General features: G+C 39.5%; 3 protein-coding genes across 6 annotated transcripts; 2 read left to right on the top strand and 1 right to left on the bottom strand.

Annotated features, from left to right (window-relative positions):
* The first annotated feature begins 4,002 nt into the window (after positions 1-4,002).
* On the top strand, positions 4,003-7,487 carry homezb (homeobox and leucine zipper encoding b). 3 transcript variants are annotated; one of them, XM_046064365.1, is made up of 2 exons: positions 4,003-4,208; positions 5,695-7,487. In XM_046064365.1, exons 1-2 carry the CDS (start codon positions 4,131-4,133, stop codon positions 7,063-7,065), a joined length of 1,449 nt encoding a protein of 482 aa, XP_045920321.1. In that variant the 5' UTR covers positions 4,003-4,130; the 3' UTR covers positions 7,066-7,487. The 3 variants fall into 3 exon arrangements, with proteins under 3 accessions (XP_045920321.1, XP_045920322.1, XP_045920324.1); XM_046064366.1 differs by lacking the exon at positions 4,003-4,208 and adding an exon at positions 4,307-4,449; XM_046064368.1 differs by lacking the exon at positions 4,003-4,208 and adding an exon at positions 4,453-4,548.
* On the bottom strand, positions 7,488-12,222 carry cideb (cell death inducing DFFA like effector b). Its single transcript, XM_046064396.1, has 6 exons — positions 11,937-12,222; positions 10,624-10,826; positions 9,859-9,973; positions 9,011-9,169; positions 8,607-8,797; positions 7,488-8,288 (listed from the first exon to the last, which is right to left on the bottom strand). The coding sequence occupies exons 2-6, from the start codon at positions 10,647-10,649 to the stop codon at positions 8,147-8,149; spliced, it is 633 nt and encodes a 210-aa protein (XP_045920352.1). The 5' UTR covers positions 10,650-10,826; positions 11,937-12,222; the 3' UTR covers positions 7,488-8,146.
* On the top strand, positions 11,903-17,494 carry tinf2 (TERF1 (TRF1)-interacting nuclear factor 2). 2 transcript variants are annotated; one of them, XM_046064357.1, is made up of 11 exons: positions 11,903-12,127; positions 12,285-12,335; positions 13,174-13,376; positions 13,577-13,684; positions 14,111-14,203; positions 14,329-14,439; positions 14,591-14,714; positions 14,828-15,668; positions 16,132-16,190; positions 16,281-16,360; positions 16,953-17,494. In XM_046064357.1, the coding sequence occupies exons 2-11, from the start codon at positions 12,308-12,310 to the stop codon at positions 17,070-17,072; spliced, it is 1,767 nt and encodes a 588-aa protein (XP_045920313.1). In that variant the 5' UTR covers positions 11,903-12,127; positions 12,285-12,307; the 3' UTR covers positions 17,073-17,494. The 2 variants fall into 2 exon arrangements, with proteins under 2 accessions (XP_045920313.1, XP_045920312.1); XM_046064356.1 differs by having other exon boundaries at positions 11,904-12,335.
* Positions 17,495-17,688: the final 194 nt, after the last annotated feature.

Here is a 17,688-nt window from a genome sequence, read left to right as displayed (position 1 = left end):
GCATGGAATAGCCTTCATTTCTAAGAACAAGAATAGACTGTCGAGTTTCAGATGAAAGTTCTGTTTTTCTGGCCATTTTGAGCGTTTAATTGACCCCACAAATGTGATGCTCCAGAAACTCAATCTGCTCAAAGGAAGGTCAGTTTTGTAGCTTCTGTAACGACCTAAACTGTTTTCAGATGTGTGAACATGATTGCACAAGGGTTTTCTAATCATCAATTAGCCTTCTGAGCCAATGAGCAAACACATTGTACCATTAGAACACTGGAGTGATAGTTGCTGGAAATGGGCCTCTATACACCTATGTAGATATTGCACCAAAAACCAGACATTTGCAGCTAGAATAGTCATTTACCACATTAGCAATGTATAGAGTGTATTTCTTCAAAGTTAAGACTAGTTTAAAGTTATCTTCATTGAAAAGTACAGTGCTTTTCCTTCAAAAATAAGGACATTTCAATGTGACCCCAAACTTTTGAACGGTAGTGTACATTGGGCTATTACAATATTCATTGCTTATGAAAATGTTTCTAGGATGTTTCTAAGCTCATCATTTTATGAATAATTTACCAAAGGCAGATACCATGCATGCAACAAACCATGCAGTAATGTGGCATCATCTGACTCGTGATGATAGTTCAACATGTTAGGAAATCTGCTTATTCACTATATTGCCCGAAAGTTAGATGAGAAGATTGGGACCTCTCTTTGACTGGCCAATTTAAAGCTACACCCAGGAGACCCTAGCGTAGTTTAGCATAAAGAAATCTTGTCTTCACCTTAATGTTGCCGGGCAGTTGAAGGGGGAACCAAAACTTGCTGTGGCACTTTGGTTTTATGTGGGTTAAAACAAACAAGGAGTTCCTTGTATGTGAAAGACATCAGGACTTGTTGTAACTTGATCTGTGTTGTTTCATTTCTATTGTCACATTGGTATGGAAATGGCAGTCAAATATAACATTCCACATTTTAAACATTTTCTGGCTTTATTATTCAGCATATTTGCAGTGTATGAGCGATGCAAAAGACAAAAAATTAGTTGTTGCCATTCGGACGTCATGAGAACATGCATACTGAGCAATGACCAGTTCATCACCAGTAGGTGGAGACAGACACCTTAAACTGGCAGGCAGAAACAAAACGCGAAACCTTGCAGTTAAAACTCCCAAAACAAAATACCTAACATCACTACAATGAAAAGACAATCAGCTGAATATGTTATATTGCCTACAGTGTATGCTGTGTACACCTAAAGCAGCATTAACTGATTTTCATTTGACAGAAACTTAACACTAATTAATGAGTTTTTACACTCATCCAATGAAAGCAAACAACATTTAGTAAGTTATAATGTTTTTGATTAGTTTAGGTAAGTTTCAATACTCAATGGAGAGGGAACTGATTTATATCATGGCGAACATATAAGCTCTTTGTGTGTAAAAGACATCATGACTTGTAATAAAATGAAAGCAAACTATGAAATTCGGTTACTTATCAGCCCATGAAATGTTCTAATTAATTCACTATAATTATTTACATTTTGTTGAAATACATTTAATCACATTTGCATTTTCAGATTTGCCCCACTTACTTTGAAAAACCTTACTTTAAACTTGTTTTGTATGTGTTACCATTATTACTGAGATCTTTGCACTGACAGCATTGTATATTAATTTAACCGCAACTTAGTACTAATCAATCACACCAAATGACACAAAGACAAAATCTAATTCTGGTTTTGATTGGTAGGCATTAAAACGCATATGATTAACAATGTGTAAACAGAAATTTGGTGATGTGGGCTGGAGACAACAACATGGCTGTCAATTACAGAAGTTCACAAAGCACCTTTGTGATGCGTGATGTGCCAATAACAACTCCACAAGAACAGGTGGCCTGAGAAGACTTCTGGTAAATGTACCCTCCACAGTTGTATGAATTACTGGTTTCAGTGTAAACCTTCCCACATGAGCATTTCCATTGCTTCTGGCATGGTTGTTGAACTGATGATGTTATTCCAAAAAAGCTTGTGCTCAACGTATTTGAGCTCTTCTGCGATTCTTTAACTTCCAAGCAAACAAAAGGGGATAGGTCGCAGCTGGTGGTGCTGATCGTTATTGTGACTATTTTCATTCTCTGGTGCTGGCCAATCCTGCTGAAGAACGATAGTGACTTAGGAAAGCTCCAGATCACTTCCACTTTTTGCGGTCTGGCCAGTTGGTTTGCCACATTTTCATCTGAAGGGTTGATCACCTGAAGGGAAACCCTTCGCCTCTTCTCTAGTTTGGGCTCTTCAGTTTTCTGCTTCCCAGAGGTTTTTAAAGGGAGAGATGCATTGAAAACCTCATCACACTCTGTTGTGAGAGAGCTGAGCTGGTTACCTTTGCAGCACAATCCAAAGACGTCTCCATCTTTCAAGTCCTTGGCATAGTTTTTGTCACATAAACCAAAGGTCCAGTCGCAGTCTTTAGAGAAGCTGATCACCCATCTCTGAAAGTAAGGAATAGGAAGTGTACTCTGAATGCGAAACATGTGGGCAGAGCATTGCCCCAGCCAGCTACTGTAGAAAACCTTCCTGCTGTCTTCAGACAGTGACATGCCGGGGCCCAAAGTCTGTTGGTCAAATATCAGGTCTGAATTAGTGGCAACAAGCTCCTGGTGGTTTTCTGGATCAACCAGAGTCAACAGAGATCCCCAGAGGTGGCCTGCTTCTTCCATCATCTTTTCACCATTCTGTCGTATCTCCTGAACCAGTCTGTCACGATCACTGCCGGGCTCCAACCCTTTTCTCAGATCCACGGCCTTGGCCTTCTCCACATCCTGATGCACCTGAGAATACATCTGCAGGAATCTGAAGGTGTCCTTCTCGTTCTGTGCTGCTTGGATGCTGGTCTTGCTGGTTTTGATGGACACCATACGGGCAGAGACCGAACTCTGGACACTGGCCAGGGCAACGTCACGCAGGTTAGTCACAGCCTCAATGAGACGAACACTAGAGCGACCCAGCTTCTCTCTTTCACTCTTCTCCCACTTTTCCAGACTCACATTCTTGTCTTCAGTTTTCACCAGTAAGGCCTGCTGCTCAGCACTGAGCTTTTCCATGAGCTCTTTGTGGGCTGTGGAGAAGGTCTTCATGTTGTGCAGGCGGTGCTGGTCTTCAATGGCGCAGGAAACACACACACAGGTCAAGTCATCCAAGCAGTAGTACTCCACGAGTTTGCCATGTTGGGGGCATTTGGTGGTCCCACATAAAGACATGGGTTCAGTCAGAGGATGAGTTTGTTAATGAAATACATCAGGACTTGTTGTAAAAAAAAGGCAAGCGAACTATGAAGTTAAGATAATTATCAGCCCACAATCATTTAGATCAAAATATCATTATTATATAGACATGTTTTCAGAATTAATTGCTCTATATGTTCTGTTGAATAAACTCCTCAGATTACCCTTGTAAACAAAATACTGGATCTGAATTAAGTATTATTAGTTAGTTGTTTGCCTGTCACCGGATCCTCAGAGTCTGGTGCAATATCATGAGCTTTACTTGCCAGCAGTATAATTTCCCAGGAAGGAGTGTACACTTCAATTACTCTTTTATAGCATTAGTGTCACTCATAAAAAGCCTTACTTTACCTAACAGTATCAGACAAAAAGCATTAATGACCTACTGTTCCTACAGGTAAGATTTCCACTCAGTTGCTAGTTTAAAAGGTACAGATAGCCCAAACTAATGCAGCCACACAATCCCTACAAAAGGTATAATGCTTGACTTTTGTGAAACCTTCTGAGAGGGGTAAATTTTCTTCTTATTTTGAAGGCTGAGTTTGTGGAGCTTTTAAATTGTATTAGGGTGTTTCTAACTATACACTCAATCCACCATCTCTCTAATCACCATAACCTTATTAAGGGTGGGATTTATTGTATGTCTGTAGTATGGGAAGTTACAGCTAAGTGTACCTAATAAACTGTCAGCTGATGGGACATTTTATTAAATAATCCATATGTTCATCAACTTGTATTATTTTGAACATGTCATAAATAAAGCCGGGGAGACTACACTTCATGAGATAAGATATTATTATTGAAGTTAGTTAACGTTAACCAAACAAACTTCTCATTAAGGAGTGTTTATGCATCTGGATCAACTACCTGCATGTGTGAACCAGATCAGCAGAAAAATCACCTGCCATTCATCATATTTCTTGAAGGTAGGACCTCCAGCCCCTTCATCAGTAAAGTTAGTGATGTGTGTGGTGTCTTCTTGATACTGCCCGCAGAAAAGATTAATAATTAAGAAAATAATAGCTAAGTTTGCTGTAACAGAAAGCTGACATGTGTGTGCATTGTGGGCAATGGACTTGGGTTAACTCACTAAGCTATTAGCTAGCTAACGTTTCCGCTAATGCTAACAAATATTGTTATTAGACGCAGCACTATCGATCAGTGACGGTAATCAATGATTTGTTACTGTGACAGTTATGTTACCGCAGACTCGGTTAGCATTGTTAGACTAATTAACGATTGGCAAACGGCAAAAAATGACACGACGTGAGTTTAGCGCGAACTTGAGTGAAGTTAGCTAATGTTAGCACTCTATGTATTTTTACCCAAATTAATTTCACGCTAATTAAACACCTGAGTGGTTTAATGTTAGTCAATTATTTAGTAAATACGGGGCAGTTAATATTTAAGTTAACTTAGTTAACGTTAACCCTTCTTCTGTGTCAATGGACAGTGATATTAACCAAACTGTTAAGTTAAACTAACGTTAAGGGTTAGGGTTTAAAGTATTTTTATTATATTTATTCGTCCACTGCATTTCAGAGGGTTATAAAGTTACTGTACTTTGGTTTTCTGCACTAACGTTATAGGCTATTACTTTGTGAGTTTCAGTTCTATCTAAGAACTAAGGTAACTTTGCTAAAAAACGTGATCTACACACGAAATATGATGATATATAGATTAAACTAAAATGTAGTAAGCTAAACAGTTAAAATGAGCTCCAATGTTACAAACCTTGAAATGCTGCAACCTTATCATTAAATCATTAGAAAGTGAAAATATCTTTTGATAACTGAATTATATTTTGCTCATATTACATAATATGTACAATTATAACAGTTCAATGCAGGACATTTACTTGTAATGTAGTATTTCTGGAGTTGCTAATTTCACTTACAGTAAATAAAGGATCTGAGTTCTTCAACCACTCCTGCAGCATGTTGATATGCCTGTAAATCTCACTTCTTCTCAGTATGAAACATTAACAACCTCTATTAAACAAGTTTTTGTTTTACATCATGTATACATTTTCTGGAATTTCAATTGTTGGTCTGTTGACATAGAAATTACTATTTTAAGCTTATCCAGTGAAAAAAATCAAGTCTTCAGATTGACATCAAAACAATCCTCCTCACTGATTTACCCCAACAATCGCCAGATTTAACCAGAAATATTAAATGGACATCTACGACTATATAAACTGTATTTTAAAATCTGTAACAGGTGACAAGTGTATATCTTCTTACAGTATTGTCACAACTACTGAGTAAAAGATGAAAGTGTGTTCAGATGAAACACTGAAAGGTAATCACCTTTCAGTGTTTCTATTTTATTTTACTGTTTTATAATATGTAACCATAAATACATATTTTCTTTGGGTACCAACCCGTTCTGTGTGTCTGCCCTTTGCAGGAGTCATCATCACAGATGAGGGAGATAAGGCAAAAGATACCTGGCGCTCGTGTAGAGACTCCAACTTTATCAGAAATGAACGGGGTTTTCATTCTGAACCACAACAGTGCAGTGTGTCTGCCCGTGGTCTCTGACAGTCAGAGATTTATATGGGTACACTCAAACCAAATTAACCTACAGATGGATGGTGCTGCAGAGCTGGACAAGGCGTTCGACAGGTTTCCGTATTTGACACAGAAACAGACAGCTGCACTGGCGCAGCGCTGCTCCCTACACCCGGACCAGGTGAAGGTGTGGTTCATGGTACAGAGGCTCCGCTATGGCATCAGCTGGGACTATAATGACATCTGTGAGGTTTGGAGGAAGTTCAAGTCAGCTCAAAGAACAGCCGAGGTGCAAAACAGGATGCGGGAGGAGGTAAAAGAGGACACAGGAGAGAATGAGAAATGCAAAAGAGAGGTAAAAGAGCCTGGTGGGAAGAAGACAGGGGGGGTTAGAGAGGAACAGAGTGCAGATGAGGGAAGGAGGATGGGAGAAAAAGTGAAGGCTACTAAACGATTGGAGAAAAAAATTAAGCAGGAGCAACAGATGGAGAAAGAGAGGGACAGAGAAGCAGAGGAAGAGAGAAGGAATGCTCAGAGAAAGCGCCAATTGGTGACAGCGACATACAAGATGAGAAAGAAGAGAGTGAAGCAATGGGATGAGGGTGTCGTGGGGGGAGCAGGAGAAGTAGAAATAAGTTGCGATGAAGATGAGAGGGAGTCTGGCACATCCACGCAGCTGGAGACACCACTTTCCACCAGAAAGGAAATGACGGCCAAAGCAAACAGCAGATTACAGTCCATCCAAGAGTGGCCTGCCGACAAGAGCTTCGTGGTGCCCGATGAGCCGCTGGATACAAGTCCTCTGCTCACCCCCTTGTCTCAAACTCAAGCCTGTAATGGGCCTCCACTCGCTGACAACAGGACCACAGACACTCGAATGACCGCTGTGAAAAGTGGCTCTGAGGGGGAAACAGAAAAGGAGGCCGTGGCTGCAGACGGTTGCTCTCCGATCTACAGCAACACAAAGACGCGGGCGCAGTTGGCGATGATGAAGGTGGCTTTCTTGCGCTGCCAGTATCCAGACAGGGAGGAATACAACCGCCTGTCGATGCTGATTGGCGCCCCCCGCCACATGTTGGTCCAGTGGTTCGGAGACATGCGCTATCACATCAAGAAAAGAAAGCCGCGCTGGATGAACAAAGAGCAGCACAAACAGGCACTGGCCAACATCCGGTACCGGCAGTGCCTGAACACGCTGGCAAAGGCACAGCTGGGTGACGCCGGGAGAAAATCAACATGGAAGATAGTGCAAGTGCCTCCAGACTAGAAATGATGCCACAGCCTCCCACTGAGGGGAACGATGAACCGTCTCTCAAAAGTTAGAAAGATGTATCAGAGGCTGTTTTATGACTTGTAATTGGTTCATTATTGGTAGGATCAAGCTGTTTATGTTGTACTTTGAGACAGATGTTACACAGATGTTTGAGAAAAGATTGCCCAGTTACGACGCATTCTTGTTTCATGTGGAGCACATTGTTTGTTATGCTGTTATTGTGATGACTTGACATGTTTGATAACATGAATGCACATGTCCTTTCAAAAAACAGATCATTTGCAAGCTAGATGCAGTTTCACGTCGATGTAATTGTTCTGTAAAAAAACACTCATTGCTTGTTGTTGGACCATGACTCTTCTTATGATTAGTTACATCAAAGCATTAATAAACTACAAAATGTATGACAACTTTAATCTCATTACTGTAATATTTATTTTTTCATAAAAAGAAAGCAGTGTTTCAGATCACATTAACAACCATTTGATTTCAGCAGTTTATCATCTGTAATCTCAGAGCGTAGAAAGACAGAAAGTGACCTGACATAATCCACACCAAATTAACAATAATATAGTACAATTTTAGGATACTATGGGGAATATATATTGCACAAAAAATAGTTTAACAGCTCATTCTCATGTTATCCAGCTACATCAGTTTCTGACACTTAATCCTTAAAGATTGGTGTTTCTTTTTTGTCTGTTTCAATCACTCAATCAAAATTTATTTATAGAGCACCCTACAATCCAAGTGGACACAAAGTGCTATACAGTAAAACAATAAATGAATACATGTATATATGTCTGTTTCATTCTATATATAACCTGAAGTAAAGCCGAAATATTTAAGAGGTAGAACATGATACACAGTCATACAAGCACTCCATATAAGAGTATCAGTGTTACAGTGTATACAGATACTACCTTAACAGATGTTCATGTAAAAAAAAAAGTGGTTTATTCCCCCCCCCAATTTTAAGGCAGTAAACAGCAGTTTATTATATTATACAGTCCAATGGCTAATCAATGCGATGCTAGTTACTCTGTCACAACTAAAGAGGTCTCCCTGGGCTCCGTCAGTTCCAGCTGGCTGTGTACTCTGTCCTCTGCGGCTGCCAGATCTCAGCGCCTTCGATAATGCGGCGGATCATGGAGGCGGAGGTGATAAGCAGGTGTCCGGCAGCATATAGGAGGGAGGAGGCTACGCGCAGGGCTTCTCTGAAAACCAGATAAAGCGTCATCAGTATGATTTTGTATTGATTCCTCGCTGCGTAACAGCTGGCTCGAGTCACATTTAGTGTCAAATGATTTTATCACTGGCGCTGTGCACTGAAATTCTTCTGAGGGAGAAAATTATGGTTAGACTGATGAACAAAGGACACAGAGACAGAATGTATATATACTCCAGCACAGTTTTGAGGTACTTTACTTGTACTTTGATTTTGAAGTTTTTCTGCAGAATGAGTACTTTATTTTATGTAGCTTCTCTATTATATCTCTTTTGTAATGACGGTCACCGTCTTCCTTTAAGCTTACCTGAGGACTTTCTTGGGCCCCAGACACTGAAAATTGGCGCTCACAGAGTATAGGCCCTGAAATGTTGCTTTCACATTCAGGGAGCCAAAGACATCCTTTGGGCTCGTTCTGTAAAGGTCAAAGGTGACACGAGCTATGTCTCTCCCAGTCCGGGGCTTGTTGTGGTCTTGAGATCTGGACACAACTGAACCCTGGGGGATCAAAGACAACACATTAAGTGTCATTATAGTGTATCATGCATATACCAAAACCCACAGGAGCCAAACATCAGTTTTAAATGAGCCTGTGTGAGGTATAGCAAACACATATAGGGCTCTCTCTCTCTCTCTCTCTCTCTCTCTCTCTCTGTCTGTATATATAAAATTATATAATGAATAACATTTGGTTTCTTTGGTCAAACATACCGACTGAGGTTTCCATGTCTGTCCAGGCTGCAGGGCCATGAGCATGGTGTTGTCAGGCAGGGTCATGAGGAACTCATCGGAGTCTACCTCTGTACCGTCCTCCTCACAAACCAGAAACAGAGACACTGCAGACAGGGACAGTAGCAAGGCCTGACATACCTACAGCACAGAATGAAGTTGCTCTGGATTAATATGTATACAATCAGAAAGATAAGCTCTTGTCTTTACTGTAATTTTACTTTGCTGTATGTGAGAGAAGAGAACAATATGTTAATGTGTAAAGTAAAGTCAACCCATTAGAAACCAAAGCAGGATGTCTGACATATTAACTTGACTTAGGAGGTTTAATTCCTCCATCCCTGTCATGCTTCTAGCTTTCTCAGAGTGCACTGAGGACTTAAACTGGCAGCACATTATAATAAGGCTTTGATGATGCCATGTTTTTGAGATAATGAAATGTCCTTTATGAGGATTTAGGACGAAATAACTTTTATTTTAATTCACTTGTTGAACTATTGATTTTTTAAACATTACCCAGCTTTAAGTAATTTAATTTTATGCTTCATTCTGACAAAAATTGCTTATGTTTCCATCTTTAATGAGTATTACATGTCAAATATTTTTTCTTTTTTTAATATTTGAACCTTTATCCTTTTTTATTTCAAATTGGCCACTTATGAGTGGGTTGTTTTATCATAAATTTGTCTTTTTACATTTTACCTATTCAAGTTTATCAAATAATATTACAGTATTTATTATATAATATACACTTCAAGCAGCTTTACCCTGATCAGAACCTTTTCTTTCATTTCTTTCCATTATTATTTATCATTCACAGCCACTCTCACCCTCTCTTTCAGTTCCTCTAGGGTCCCGGCTGTGATGCCCTTCCTGGTCTCTCTGTTGTGACAACACACTCTGAAAGGACGCTGTGGTGGAGACCACACTCTCTTGGTTACAGATCTGAGGAAAGACCGGACAGAAAGGTAATTCAGTTATGTGTTGGATCGTCTGAGATCCTCACAGCAGACATTTGGAGAAAGCACAGGACTGATAACAGTAACAATTAACTATTTAAATGTTTCATTACGCCCTGAGAGTGTGAATGTGACCCATCATGCACAACACAAGGACCCTGAAACTGAAGCAGCTAAATGGAAATCATTAATTTTATTATTTACATTTCCCAGAGTGACATGTCAAAATGTCTTCTGTGAAATAGGCCTGATCACAAGGTCCCCTTTCCCCCAACCCTTGTCTAGTGGATCCTCTAGTGGTGTTTTACACATTAATACTCCTTTTGTCACCTTTATTACCTGATTAAATCAGATTATGTCATCCAGTTCAGTTGTAATATTGACTTAAAATAATCAAATAAATCCTGTTTTGTCAAAACTCGCTGAAATTGTTGCCCCTGCCCATTATCACAGGCTTGAAAATGTCATAATATAACATAGCTTTAAATTACATGCTATATCATAGAATTAATTACTTACTTACATTAATTCATAGGCTTTAACAGCCAAACGTGTTGTTTGGGTTGTTTATCAAGCAAATGGATCATAAAGCAAATTAATACAATGTCAACAGGCCAAAACTGATTCTTCACTTACTTGATAAATGAAGAGGTGGTATCCATGCTTGCCAGTCTCTCGTTGTCTCTTTTGCAAACAGCCTTAGTTTTTTGTAATGTGTTTAGGTGTCACAAATTGTAATGAAATGTCAGTACTGCTTGTGTTTGACCCAGCAGCTGGACTTTGCCTCGAACATGGTGATAACTTAGATACAGAACATCACGGGGCAAAGTTCATCTCGCCTGTGTGTGTGTGTGTGTGTGTGAGAGAGAGAGACAGAGACAACCATTTCTTTATCTGATTTATCTGAAGCTGATTATTATTACCGCCATATAATCATCTTGTTGCTGCTATTTACATTCACCACAGATGCAAATTCAGTGTAATGTATGTATACATGGATGTAAATAACTGTATATTTGTTTTATTTTATTTTATATGTCACCATATTTTGATAGGCCTAAATTTAATAGTTAAGTTCTCTCTGTGTGTGTAGCATAAAGGGACTACAAACTTCCTTTTTTTTATACTACTTTGTCTTGAATAGGCCTAATGATAAATAAACTGCCTTAAAGTAGCTTTACTGGATTTTTCTTAAAATTCAGTACTGATACAAGTTTTTAATAGTCTTTAGTTTTTATATGAACATATAAATACACAGTTTTTTGATAAGGATCCTGAATATTTGTTTTTTATTTTAGGAATTTTGACCACAATGTGTATTGATTGGGACATTTTACAGTTTACAAGTAAAGTTAAATCAAGTTCTCTGGTGGATAAACTACTGTATGTAATGCTGATTGTTATGCTACTTATTGGCACATACAATGGTGCTGATATAGCATGCAGTTTGTCTCTAATACATCTAACTTTCTAACGTAATAAACATAACAACAACATTAATATCTTGCAATATGAAAGAATCTTTTAAACAATTTTAATTCTAATGTAGGGATATAATTATACTGTATTTTTACAGAGTATGTTGTTGTTGTTTTGCCTTGTCACTGGTCCATTGTCATAATACATTTTTTTGTTGTTTTATACTGTTTTTGTTGTTTTCAATACAATTTTCTGTTGTTTTTAATAATATGTTTGTAGTTTTTAATACTCTTTTTGTTGTTTTTCATACGGTTTTCTTTTGTTTTAATGCTGTTTTTAGTTGTTTTTAATAATATTTTTGTAGTTTTTAATACTATTTTTACCTATCATAACCATAGAGCATAACATATTTACTCAAAGCAGTAAAAACAGATGGGCGCAACGGCTGTCTGATCCGCTGCGTCACATCCTGAAAACAGCTCTGGGTGCGCTTGCTTAGTATATTACATTGCGCGCATGGACGGAGTTACTTGTTTACGCCGTTGTCTTTCCTTCCAACTGCTCCAGTCCGGGACCCCCCGAGTACGAAGTTGAACGACTGGTGTTATTGCGGTGAAGGCGGGAGGATGAGAAGCAGAACTTTTGATAGAGGAGTTGCTAGCTTTGTGTCCACCGGCTGAACAACAGCAGCGATAAACCCAGGCATCACAACAACATCTGAGTTAGTAAACATAACCTCAGCAGGGTTTCCTGAATAACGTCGGGTGAACTGTTAGTTCCGCCTCAGCTGTGGAAAGTTACTCGGGGAGAAGTCTGTTTAAGTTGCTAAGCTAACATTAGTTTCTGTTGGTCTGTTTAACATCCCTATCTTTACCTAGCTGACTTTGACTGAGTCAGTGGGATGGCTACAAGAAAACAAAAGGAGAATGGTAAGTGTTAACAGCTGGGAGCACGTTAAAACTCAATGTGAAGGTTTTGTTTTCGACAGACTGAAACGGTTCTTGTCACATATTGTGGTGAAAAACCTGGTTAAAGTTTAAAAGCTCAGCATCAGAGTTATTGCCAAACAGGTTAACACACACAAGGAATTTACCTTGGCATTTAGGTGCATAACCATTAACATAGTTAGTATAAAGTATTTAAGGCAAGGAAAGTTAAGGCAAGTACTGCAGAGAGACTTCTGCAGTAGCATCACTGACTGGGTTGTGGCCAGTGGTGCAGCATTAAATCAATTGAAAGAGACAAGGCATGCAGAATTTTTCAAGCCATTAGTCAGATTAGCTCCTATGAATGTACCTAGTAATTTAATTTATTTTCAGGTTTATTGAGCAGGGACAATGCACAATAATAATAAATAAATGTATAATGTGCCAGAATTAGCCAACAGGCTTTTTTATATCTGCTGTTTAAACCTGCTATATACACCTAAAAAGATAAAAGGAGGTAGCTAAAAATAGTACATACAGATTAAGACCAATACAGTAAAAGTTGATTATACCAAAAGAGAGAGGGAAAAAAACGTAGAAACAAGAACAGTGGGTCAATATCAACACCAGCTCACCCACGCACACAAGCCAAACTGTCAGACCATACAACAGACATGGTTGAATAATGACAAACATAGCCTATCTAAACAAGAAAGAACCAGACAACCTCATAGACATTGCACAAGAAGCACAGACGGGCAGAGCAGAAGAGACAAAATAGCAGCAAGATTAGTAGCCACTGTTACATCATTGTTTGCGCCATGCTTTGTCTCCTGCACAGATGCCAGCCTTCCTTTCGCTGCACTTCAGCTCCTGGCCCCGCCTGTGCGTCTGGTGTCTGCAGCCCTCTGGAAAGTGATGAAGCAGAGGGATGTGATGCAGTACGGGGTCGTGGAGGACTTTGTGACATCAGCCTGTGAGATTGTCCCCGGGCTGCTCACCGTGAGACACCAGGGCAAGCTGGCACTGGGGCTGAGAGGGCGGGTGAGTTTACAGGAGAAGAGGATTGGGATTTTGATGTGCGACTCCCATGACAGCAGTCTCTTTTAGTCTCCCCTCCTACTTCTGTGTCAGAGTGTATTATATTCCCTTCTGATTACTTTATACTGTATGTGTCAGTATTATATCCCTGGCTTGACGTGTATACATGCTGCACGGTTCATCAACCTTCACCTTCCTTCCAGTTAATCTTGGAGCTGTGCTGTACACAGCCGGATGAAAAGGTGATTTTGCCACACTTGAAAAGGATCCGTGCTCCTGCTGCCCCGTCCCCCTCCTCTGCTCCTGCTGTGGTAAATTAGAAAAACTCTATATTGCCATTTTAATCACTGTAAATGGTTTGTGGGCTTTTATTTTATTTTAGTTCATTACATCCACTGTCAGTAAAGCTTGGAGGTGATTACAGAATTAAACATCACAATTTCTTTGACTCTCTACCTTGACACAGATGATAGTACAGTGTTTTGAGTGTTACTATTCGCCTGTATAACAGTATTTAAGCTACCATTGGGGGTCACCTGGTATGGGGGGGTCATTAGCAATGTTGCTAGCTAGACTATAATCACTCCATTTCAGAAAACTGTAATGCATGTCAATATAATATAATATTTGATATTACTGAGAAGATCTTTGCAAGGCTTGTCTGATTCATTATGTTAAAGCAAGTTTTCTTAACATTTGTATGGAAAAAGTGTAATTTTTGCTATTTTGTCTCCTAGAGGGATGTAAAAATTATGAGAACCGTGGAAAGTTTCCATTTATTGGTTCATGCACTGCTAACAGACCCAGCAGAGAGAGAGCAGTTCTTCAAGGTGAGTCCCTCTACTAGTGTTGTTTTGCCATCGCGCAGCAGCAGCAACTCCAGACTCTATTGTGATAATTTCTCAGTTTGTGTACGTAGGAACGGCCAAACAATTCTTATTCTCTCTTCTGACAGGAGGAGTTTCCTCTGGATTATGGTCCAAAGTTTGACCAGGAACTGGAGAAGCTGCTGTGGGAGTTTTTGATTCGACTGGACCAGTTGCTTCCAGTTCCCAGCCTAGCTCAGGTAGCAGGTGCTTCTGATAGCAGCGTCCCTTGTTTTTGTCAAATGACATCTTTACTGATTTACAGTGTGTGTTTCTACTATAGCAAAATTGGATTCAAAACAAACGTAGCTTTGAATAAAAGCTGGTTATATATCAATAATTTGTTTCCAGACTGTTTCGTGGCTCAGTGAAGCCCCCCCTGTCCTGGAGGAGTGTGCGCGGGCAGCCACCCAACCACAGCTCCTGAAGCTGTTGCTTCAGCATCAAACCTGTCTGGGTCATCTGGAGACTGCAGGTAGAACTAGATGACTTCTTAGCTTCTTGCCAGGATGACTGTAACAGTGAGGCCTTTGATGTAGATTTCTAATAATTGGCATTTTTCCTAATGTTGTTGTTTGCTTTTTACAGCATCCCTCCCTCCAAACATGGGAGACTCCATCCTGGCTTCCCTTTCTCTTCCACCCTCTGGAAGAGCACCGTCAGATGAGCCAGCAGGAGCCAAAAGTGCTGCTGCGGACCCGTCCGACAGCACACAGACAAGAGCTAAAACGCCATTTATTACACCTGTTATCAGACTAATATCTAATGAAGACGTACCAATTATGATCTCTGCCAATAAAAGGACACTGAGAGGGGACAATGCAACAAATAAGCACTTGGACCCAAAAGAGAAGTTAACTTTCACTGTGGTTAAACAGAGACAAAACCCCAAAGATGATTTAGTGAAAGAGCTTGGAGAGCAAGTGGAGGTGGAGAGGAACGCCTCAAAAAGGAGCAGTGGAGTAAAACGCAAGCAAGCGGACATGAGAGAAAGTGAATCCGATGAGGGGGAAGTGTTAGTCATGACCTCGTCCAGGAAAAATAGGGTAAGCAGGAGTTTGAGAAGTGGAGCGAGCGGGCTCAGGGAGGGGAGAGGCGACCAGAGGACAAATGAGAGCGAAGAAGACGAGGAGTGCAACAGAGCAGCCGTGGAAAACCGTATGAACCAGCTGGGGGTCAAAACGCTGCGCCTGCCTGAAGATTCATTCCTCCGCTCCATTTTTGTCTCTTGTCTGATCACCCAACCCAGAGTTATTGTTGAAAATCTGTCACTGACCTATCCTAGCGCAAACAGGACTGATAGGGGAGGACAGTCCTTACATAAACATAAACGGAGTCAGAGGAGGAAGTCGCCAGTCAAAGCTCCAACACATGCTAGCAACCAACCTCAAAAGCCTGACTTGGATTTTCCTGGCCTGGATGATAAAGAGTAAGAGACATGGGAATACAGTGCGCCTTCAAATTACGTCAAGTGTGTATCGTAGAAACGCAACCATTAGCTTAAACAACCTGCCAAGTTACATTTTTTTAATAACAATATTACTGATGTATAAAATAGACAAATACTTAAATATAAATAATAAAAACAACTGATTTAATTCAATGTTTCCGGTTTCATTTGGTTTTTCTGTCTCTCTGTGAGACAGTATTTGTACACTATTATGTCCTTTTTAGAATAGCAGGAATTGAACAGAAAAATTTAGCTAAGTCTAAAGACAACCAGGAGCTGTGTCAACATCAGTGTTTCCTGGTTGTCTTTAGACTTAAATTATAAACGTCCCTAGCAAAGCAGATCAGGAAGAAGTTTGTTTAATGATCCATTCACCATTTACCAGCTGTTGAAACTGATTTAATGCTTACAAACGTACATTTGTTATGTTTTTGCGTGACAGAAATCATCCTGTATTACCGGGTATAAGCAGCTCTCCTTCTCAGCAGCGGAGTAACACAGGTGATTTAACAATTTATGTTACTTGAATATATATTTATTATAGAATAATAAAAACAAACAATGAAGAGAAACTGTTTTTGTTCTGTTTAGAGACGCCGGCCCTTCCAGGAGACGGTGAAGACTACGTTGCTGATTCTGAGGATGAGGCGACAAAGAACTTCAAAGGCAGGGTATGTATTCCCAAAACATGAGAAAACAGGGTTTCCATGGGCATTTTAAGGGGCCATGTGTGAAATATGATGATATGAAAGATAGTAGTCAGTGCTAATCTCACTGACAAACACATTGCATTTCCTGTGACTGCGTCATAATACAAGCCAACTCATGTTTTGCCAGTTAAATTATTTTTAACACGTAGGAAATGTTCAATTAACTTGACAAACAAACATAACCAAAACTTTTCTGGGAATGTCGCCACCGACAGAGTTTGTAATACTGCAAATAAAGGGCTTTCATCAGTGGGCCACAGCCTCTAGCACCATAGTGTGGACTCATTCAGCGATAGAGTTAACAGACATTTATTTAAATCAAAATCTTAGAGATTATAACTTTAAGTTCTTGATTTATTAAAAAATAAATTTTAATTCACCATGAGGAATATAATGTTGCAGAGATTCACCAAACAAGACAGTCATTGACAAGTGCTTGGAGTGTGTTTCAGAAACAGTACACTATGTCAAACTTTGGTTTGAAAAGGCAATAAACTATAGTAAATTTTAAATACTTTGCTTTGTTTTTCCTAACCGACTCTACCTCCCTCAGCTGTTTATGAAGCGCTACTACAAGACCAAGCACGGCACTTATATTCCTACTCTGAGGGAGTACTGGAGACCCGGGCTGACACGGAGGGACTTTTTGTCTGCTGGCAGCAAACACAGATGATGAAATGGATTTTCACTGCCAAGTCTGGTGTTGTGAAACTTAACGCCAGAGAATGGCGGAGTGCTTTGACTGTGGCCAATGTTTTTTCCCCACCAGTTAATTACAGAAAAACCTAATATGTTTTAATATGCACCAGTCTCTGTGGCTGATTTCTCTTCATTTATGATTTCATTGTCGCTGAATTAGATTGATTTTAACTTGGTTTATCATCATGGAAAACAATCGCTGAAATGGCAGTGATTATGGCCACTGTCATGCAAATTATTTTAAACTGTTACTCTACAGTTTGTTTTGTAAATAAAAACCAGACACTCTCTGGGTGGTTTCTCTTACAAATAAGTGACATTTATAAATGTTTTAAATCTGCAATATGTTCAGTTAATAAAGGTTTTTGACATTGCTGTCATGTTTTGTATAAGAAAGTGTGTCACTTAATTATTTTGCATTTTATTCACCATGTTTTAGTGCCATTGGTGAATAGTAAGGAATACTCTGACTTCTCCTAGTGTCCAACTAATGCAATATATGATCTGATATCATAGTAAGAACTGAATATTGTTATAAATCTTCCACAACTAAGCTTGTCGAACACTTTATATTAAAATCTTTTAACAAT

This window comes from Micropterus dolomieu, linkage group LG12, assembly GCF_021292245.1.
Source record: "Micropterus dolomieu isolate WLL.071019.BEF.003 ecotype Adirondacks linkage group LG12, ASM2129224v1, whole genome shotgun sequence".
In the NCBI taxonomy this organism is placed as follows: Eukaryota; Metazoa; Chordata; class Actinopteri; order Centrarchiformes; family Centrarchidae; genus Micropterus; species Micropterus dolomieu.
Note: the sequence above shows the minus strand (reverse complement) of the source record. Positions and strands in the feature narration are given on the sequence as shown.

What these genes read in the sequence shown, in the direction of transcription:
- homezb (XM_046064365.1), top strand. Translation starts at nt 4,131, where the DNA reads ATGCATCTGGATCAACTACCTGCATGTGTGAACCAGATCAGCAGAAAA. An exon ending in ATTCATCATATTTCTTGAAG is followed by an intron (nt 4,209 to 5,694) that starts GTAGGACCTCCA and finishes TGCCCTTTGCAG; the next exon opens with GAGTCATCATCACAGATGAG.
- cideb (XM_046064396.1), bottom strand. Translation starts at nt 10,649, where the DNA reads ATGGATACCACCTCTTCATTTATCAA. An exon ending in TAGAGGAACTGAAAGAGAGG is followed by an intron (nt 9,170 to 9,858) that starts GTGAGAGTGGCT and finishes TCTGTGCTGTAG; the next exon opens with GTATGTCAGGCCTTGCTACT. An exon ending in GGGCCCAAGAAAGTCCTCAG is followed by an intron (nt 8,289 to 8,606) that starts GTAAGCTTAAAG and finishes TCTGGTTTTCAG; the next exon opens with AGAAGCCCTGCGCGTAGCCT.
- tinf2 (XM_046064357.1), top strand. Translation starts at nt 12,308, where the DNA reads ATGGCTACAAGAAAACAAAAGGAGAATG. An exon ending in CCTCCTCTGCTCCTGCTGTG is followed by an intron (nt 13,685 to 14,110) that starts GTAAATTAGAAA and finishes TTTGTCTCCTAG; the next exon opens with AGGGATGTAAAAATTATGAG. An exon ending in CCTGGCCTGGATGATAAAGA is followed by an intron (nt 15,669 to 16,131) that starts GTAAGAGACATG and finishes TTTGCGTGACAG; the next exon opens with AAATCATCCTGTATTACCGG.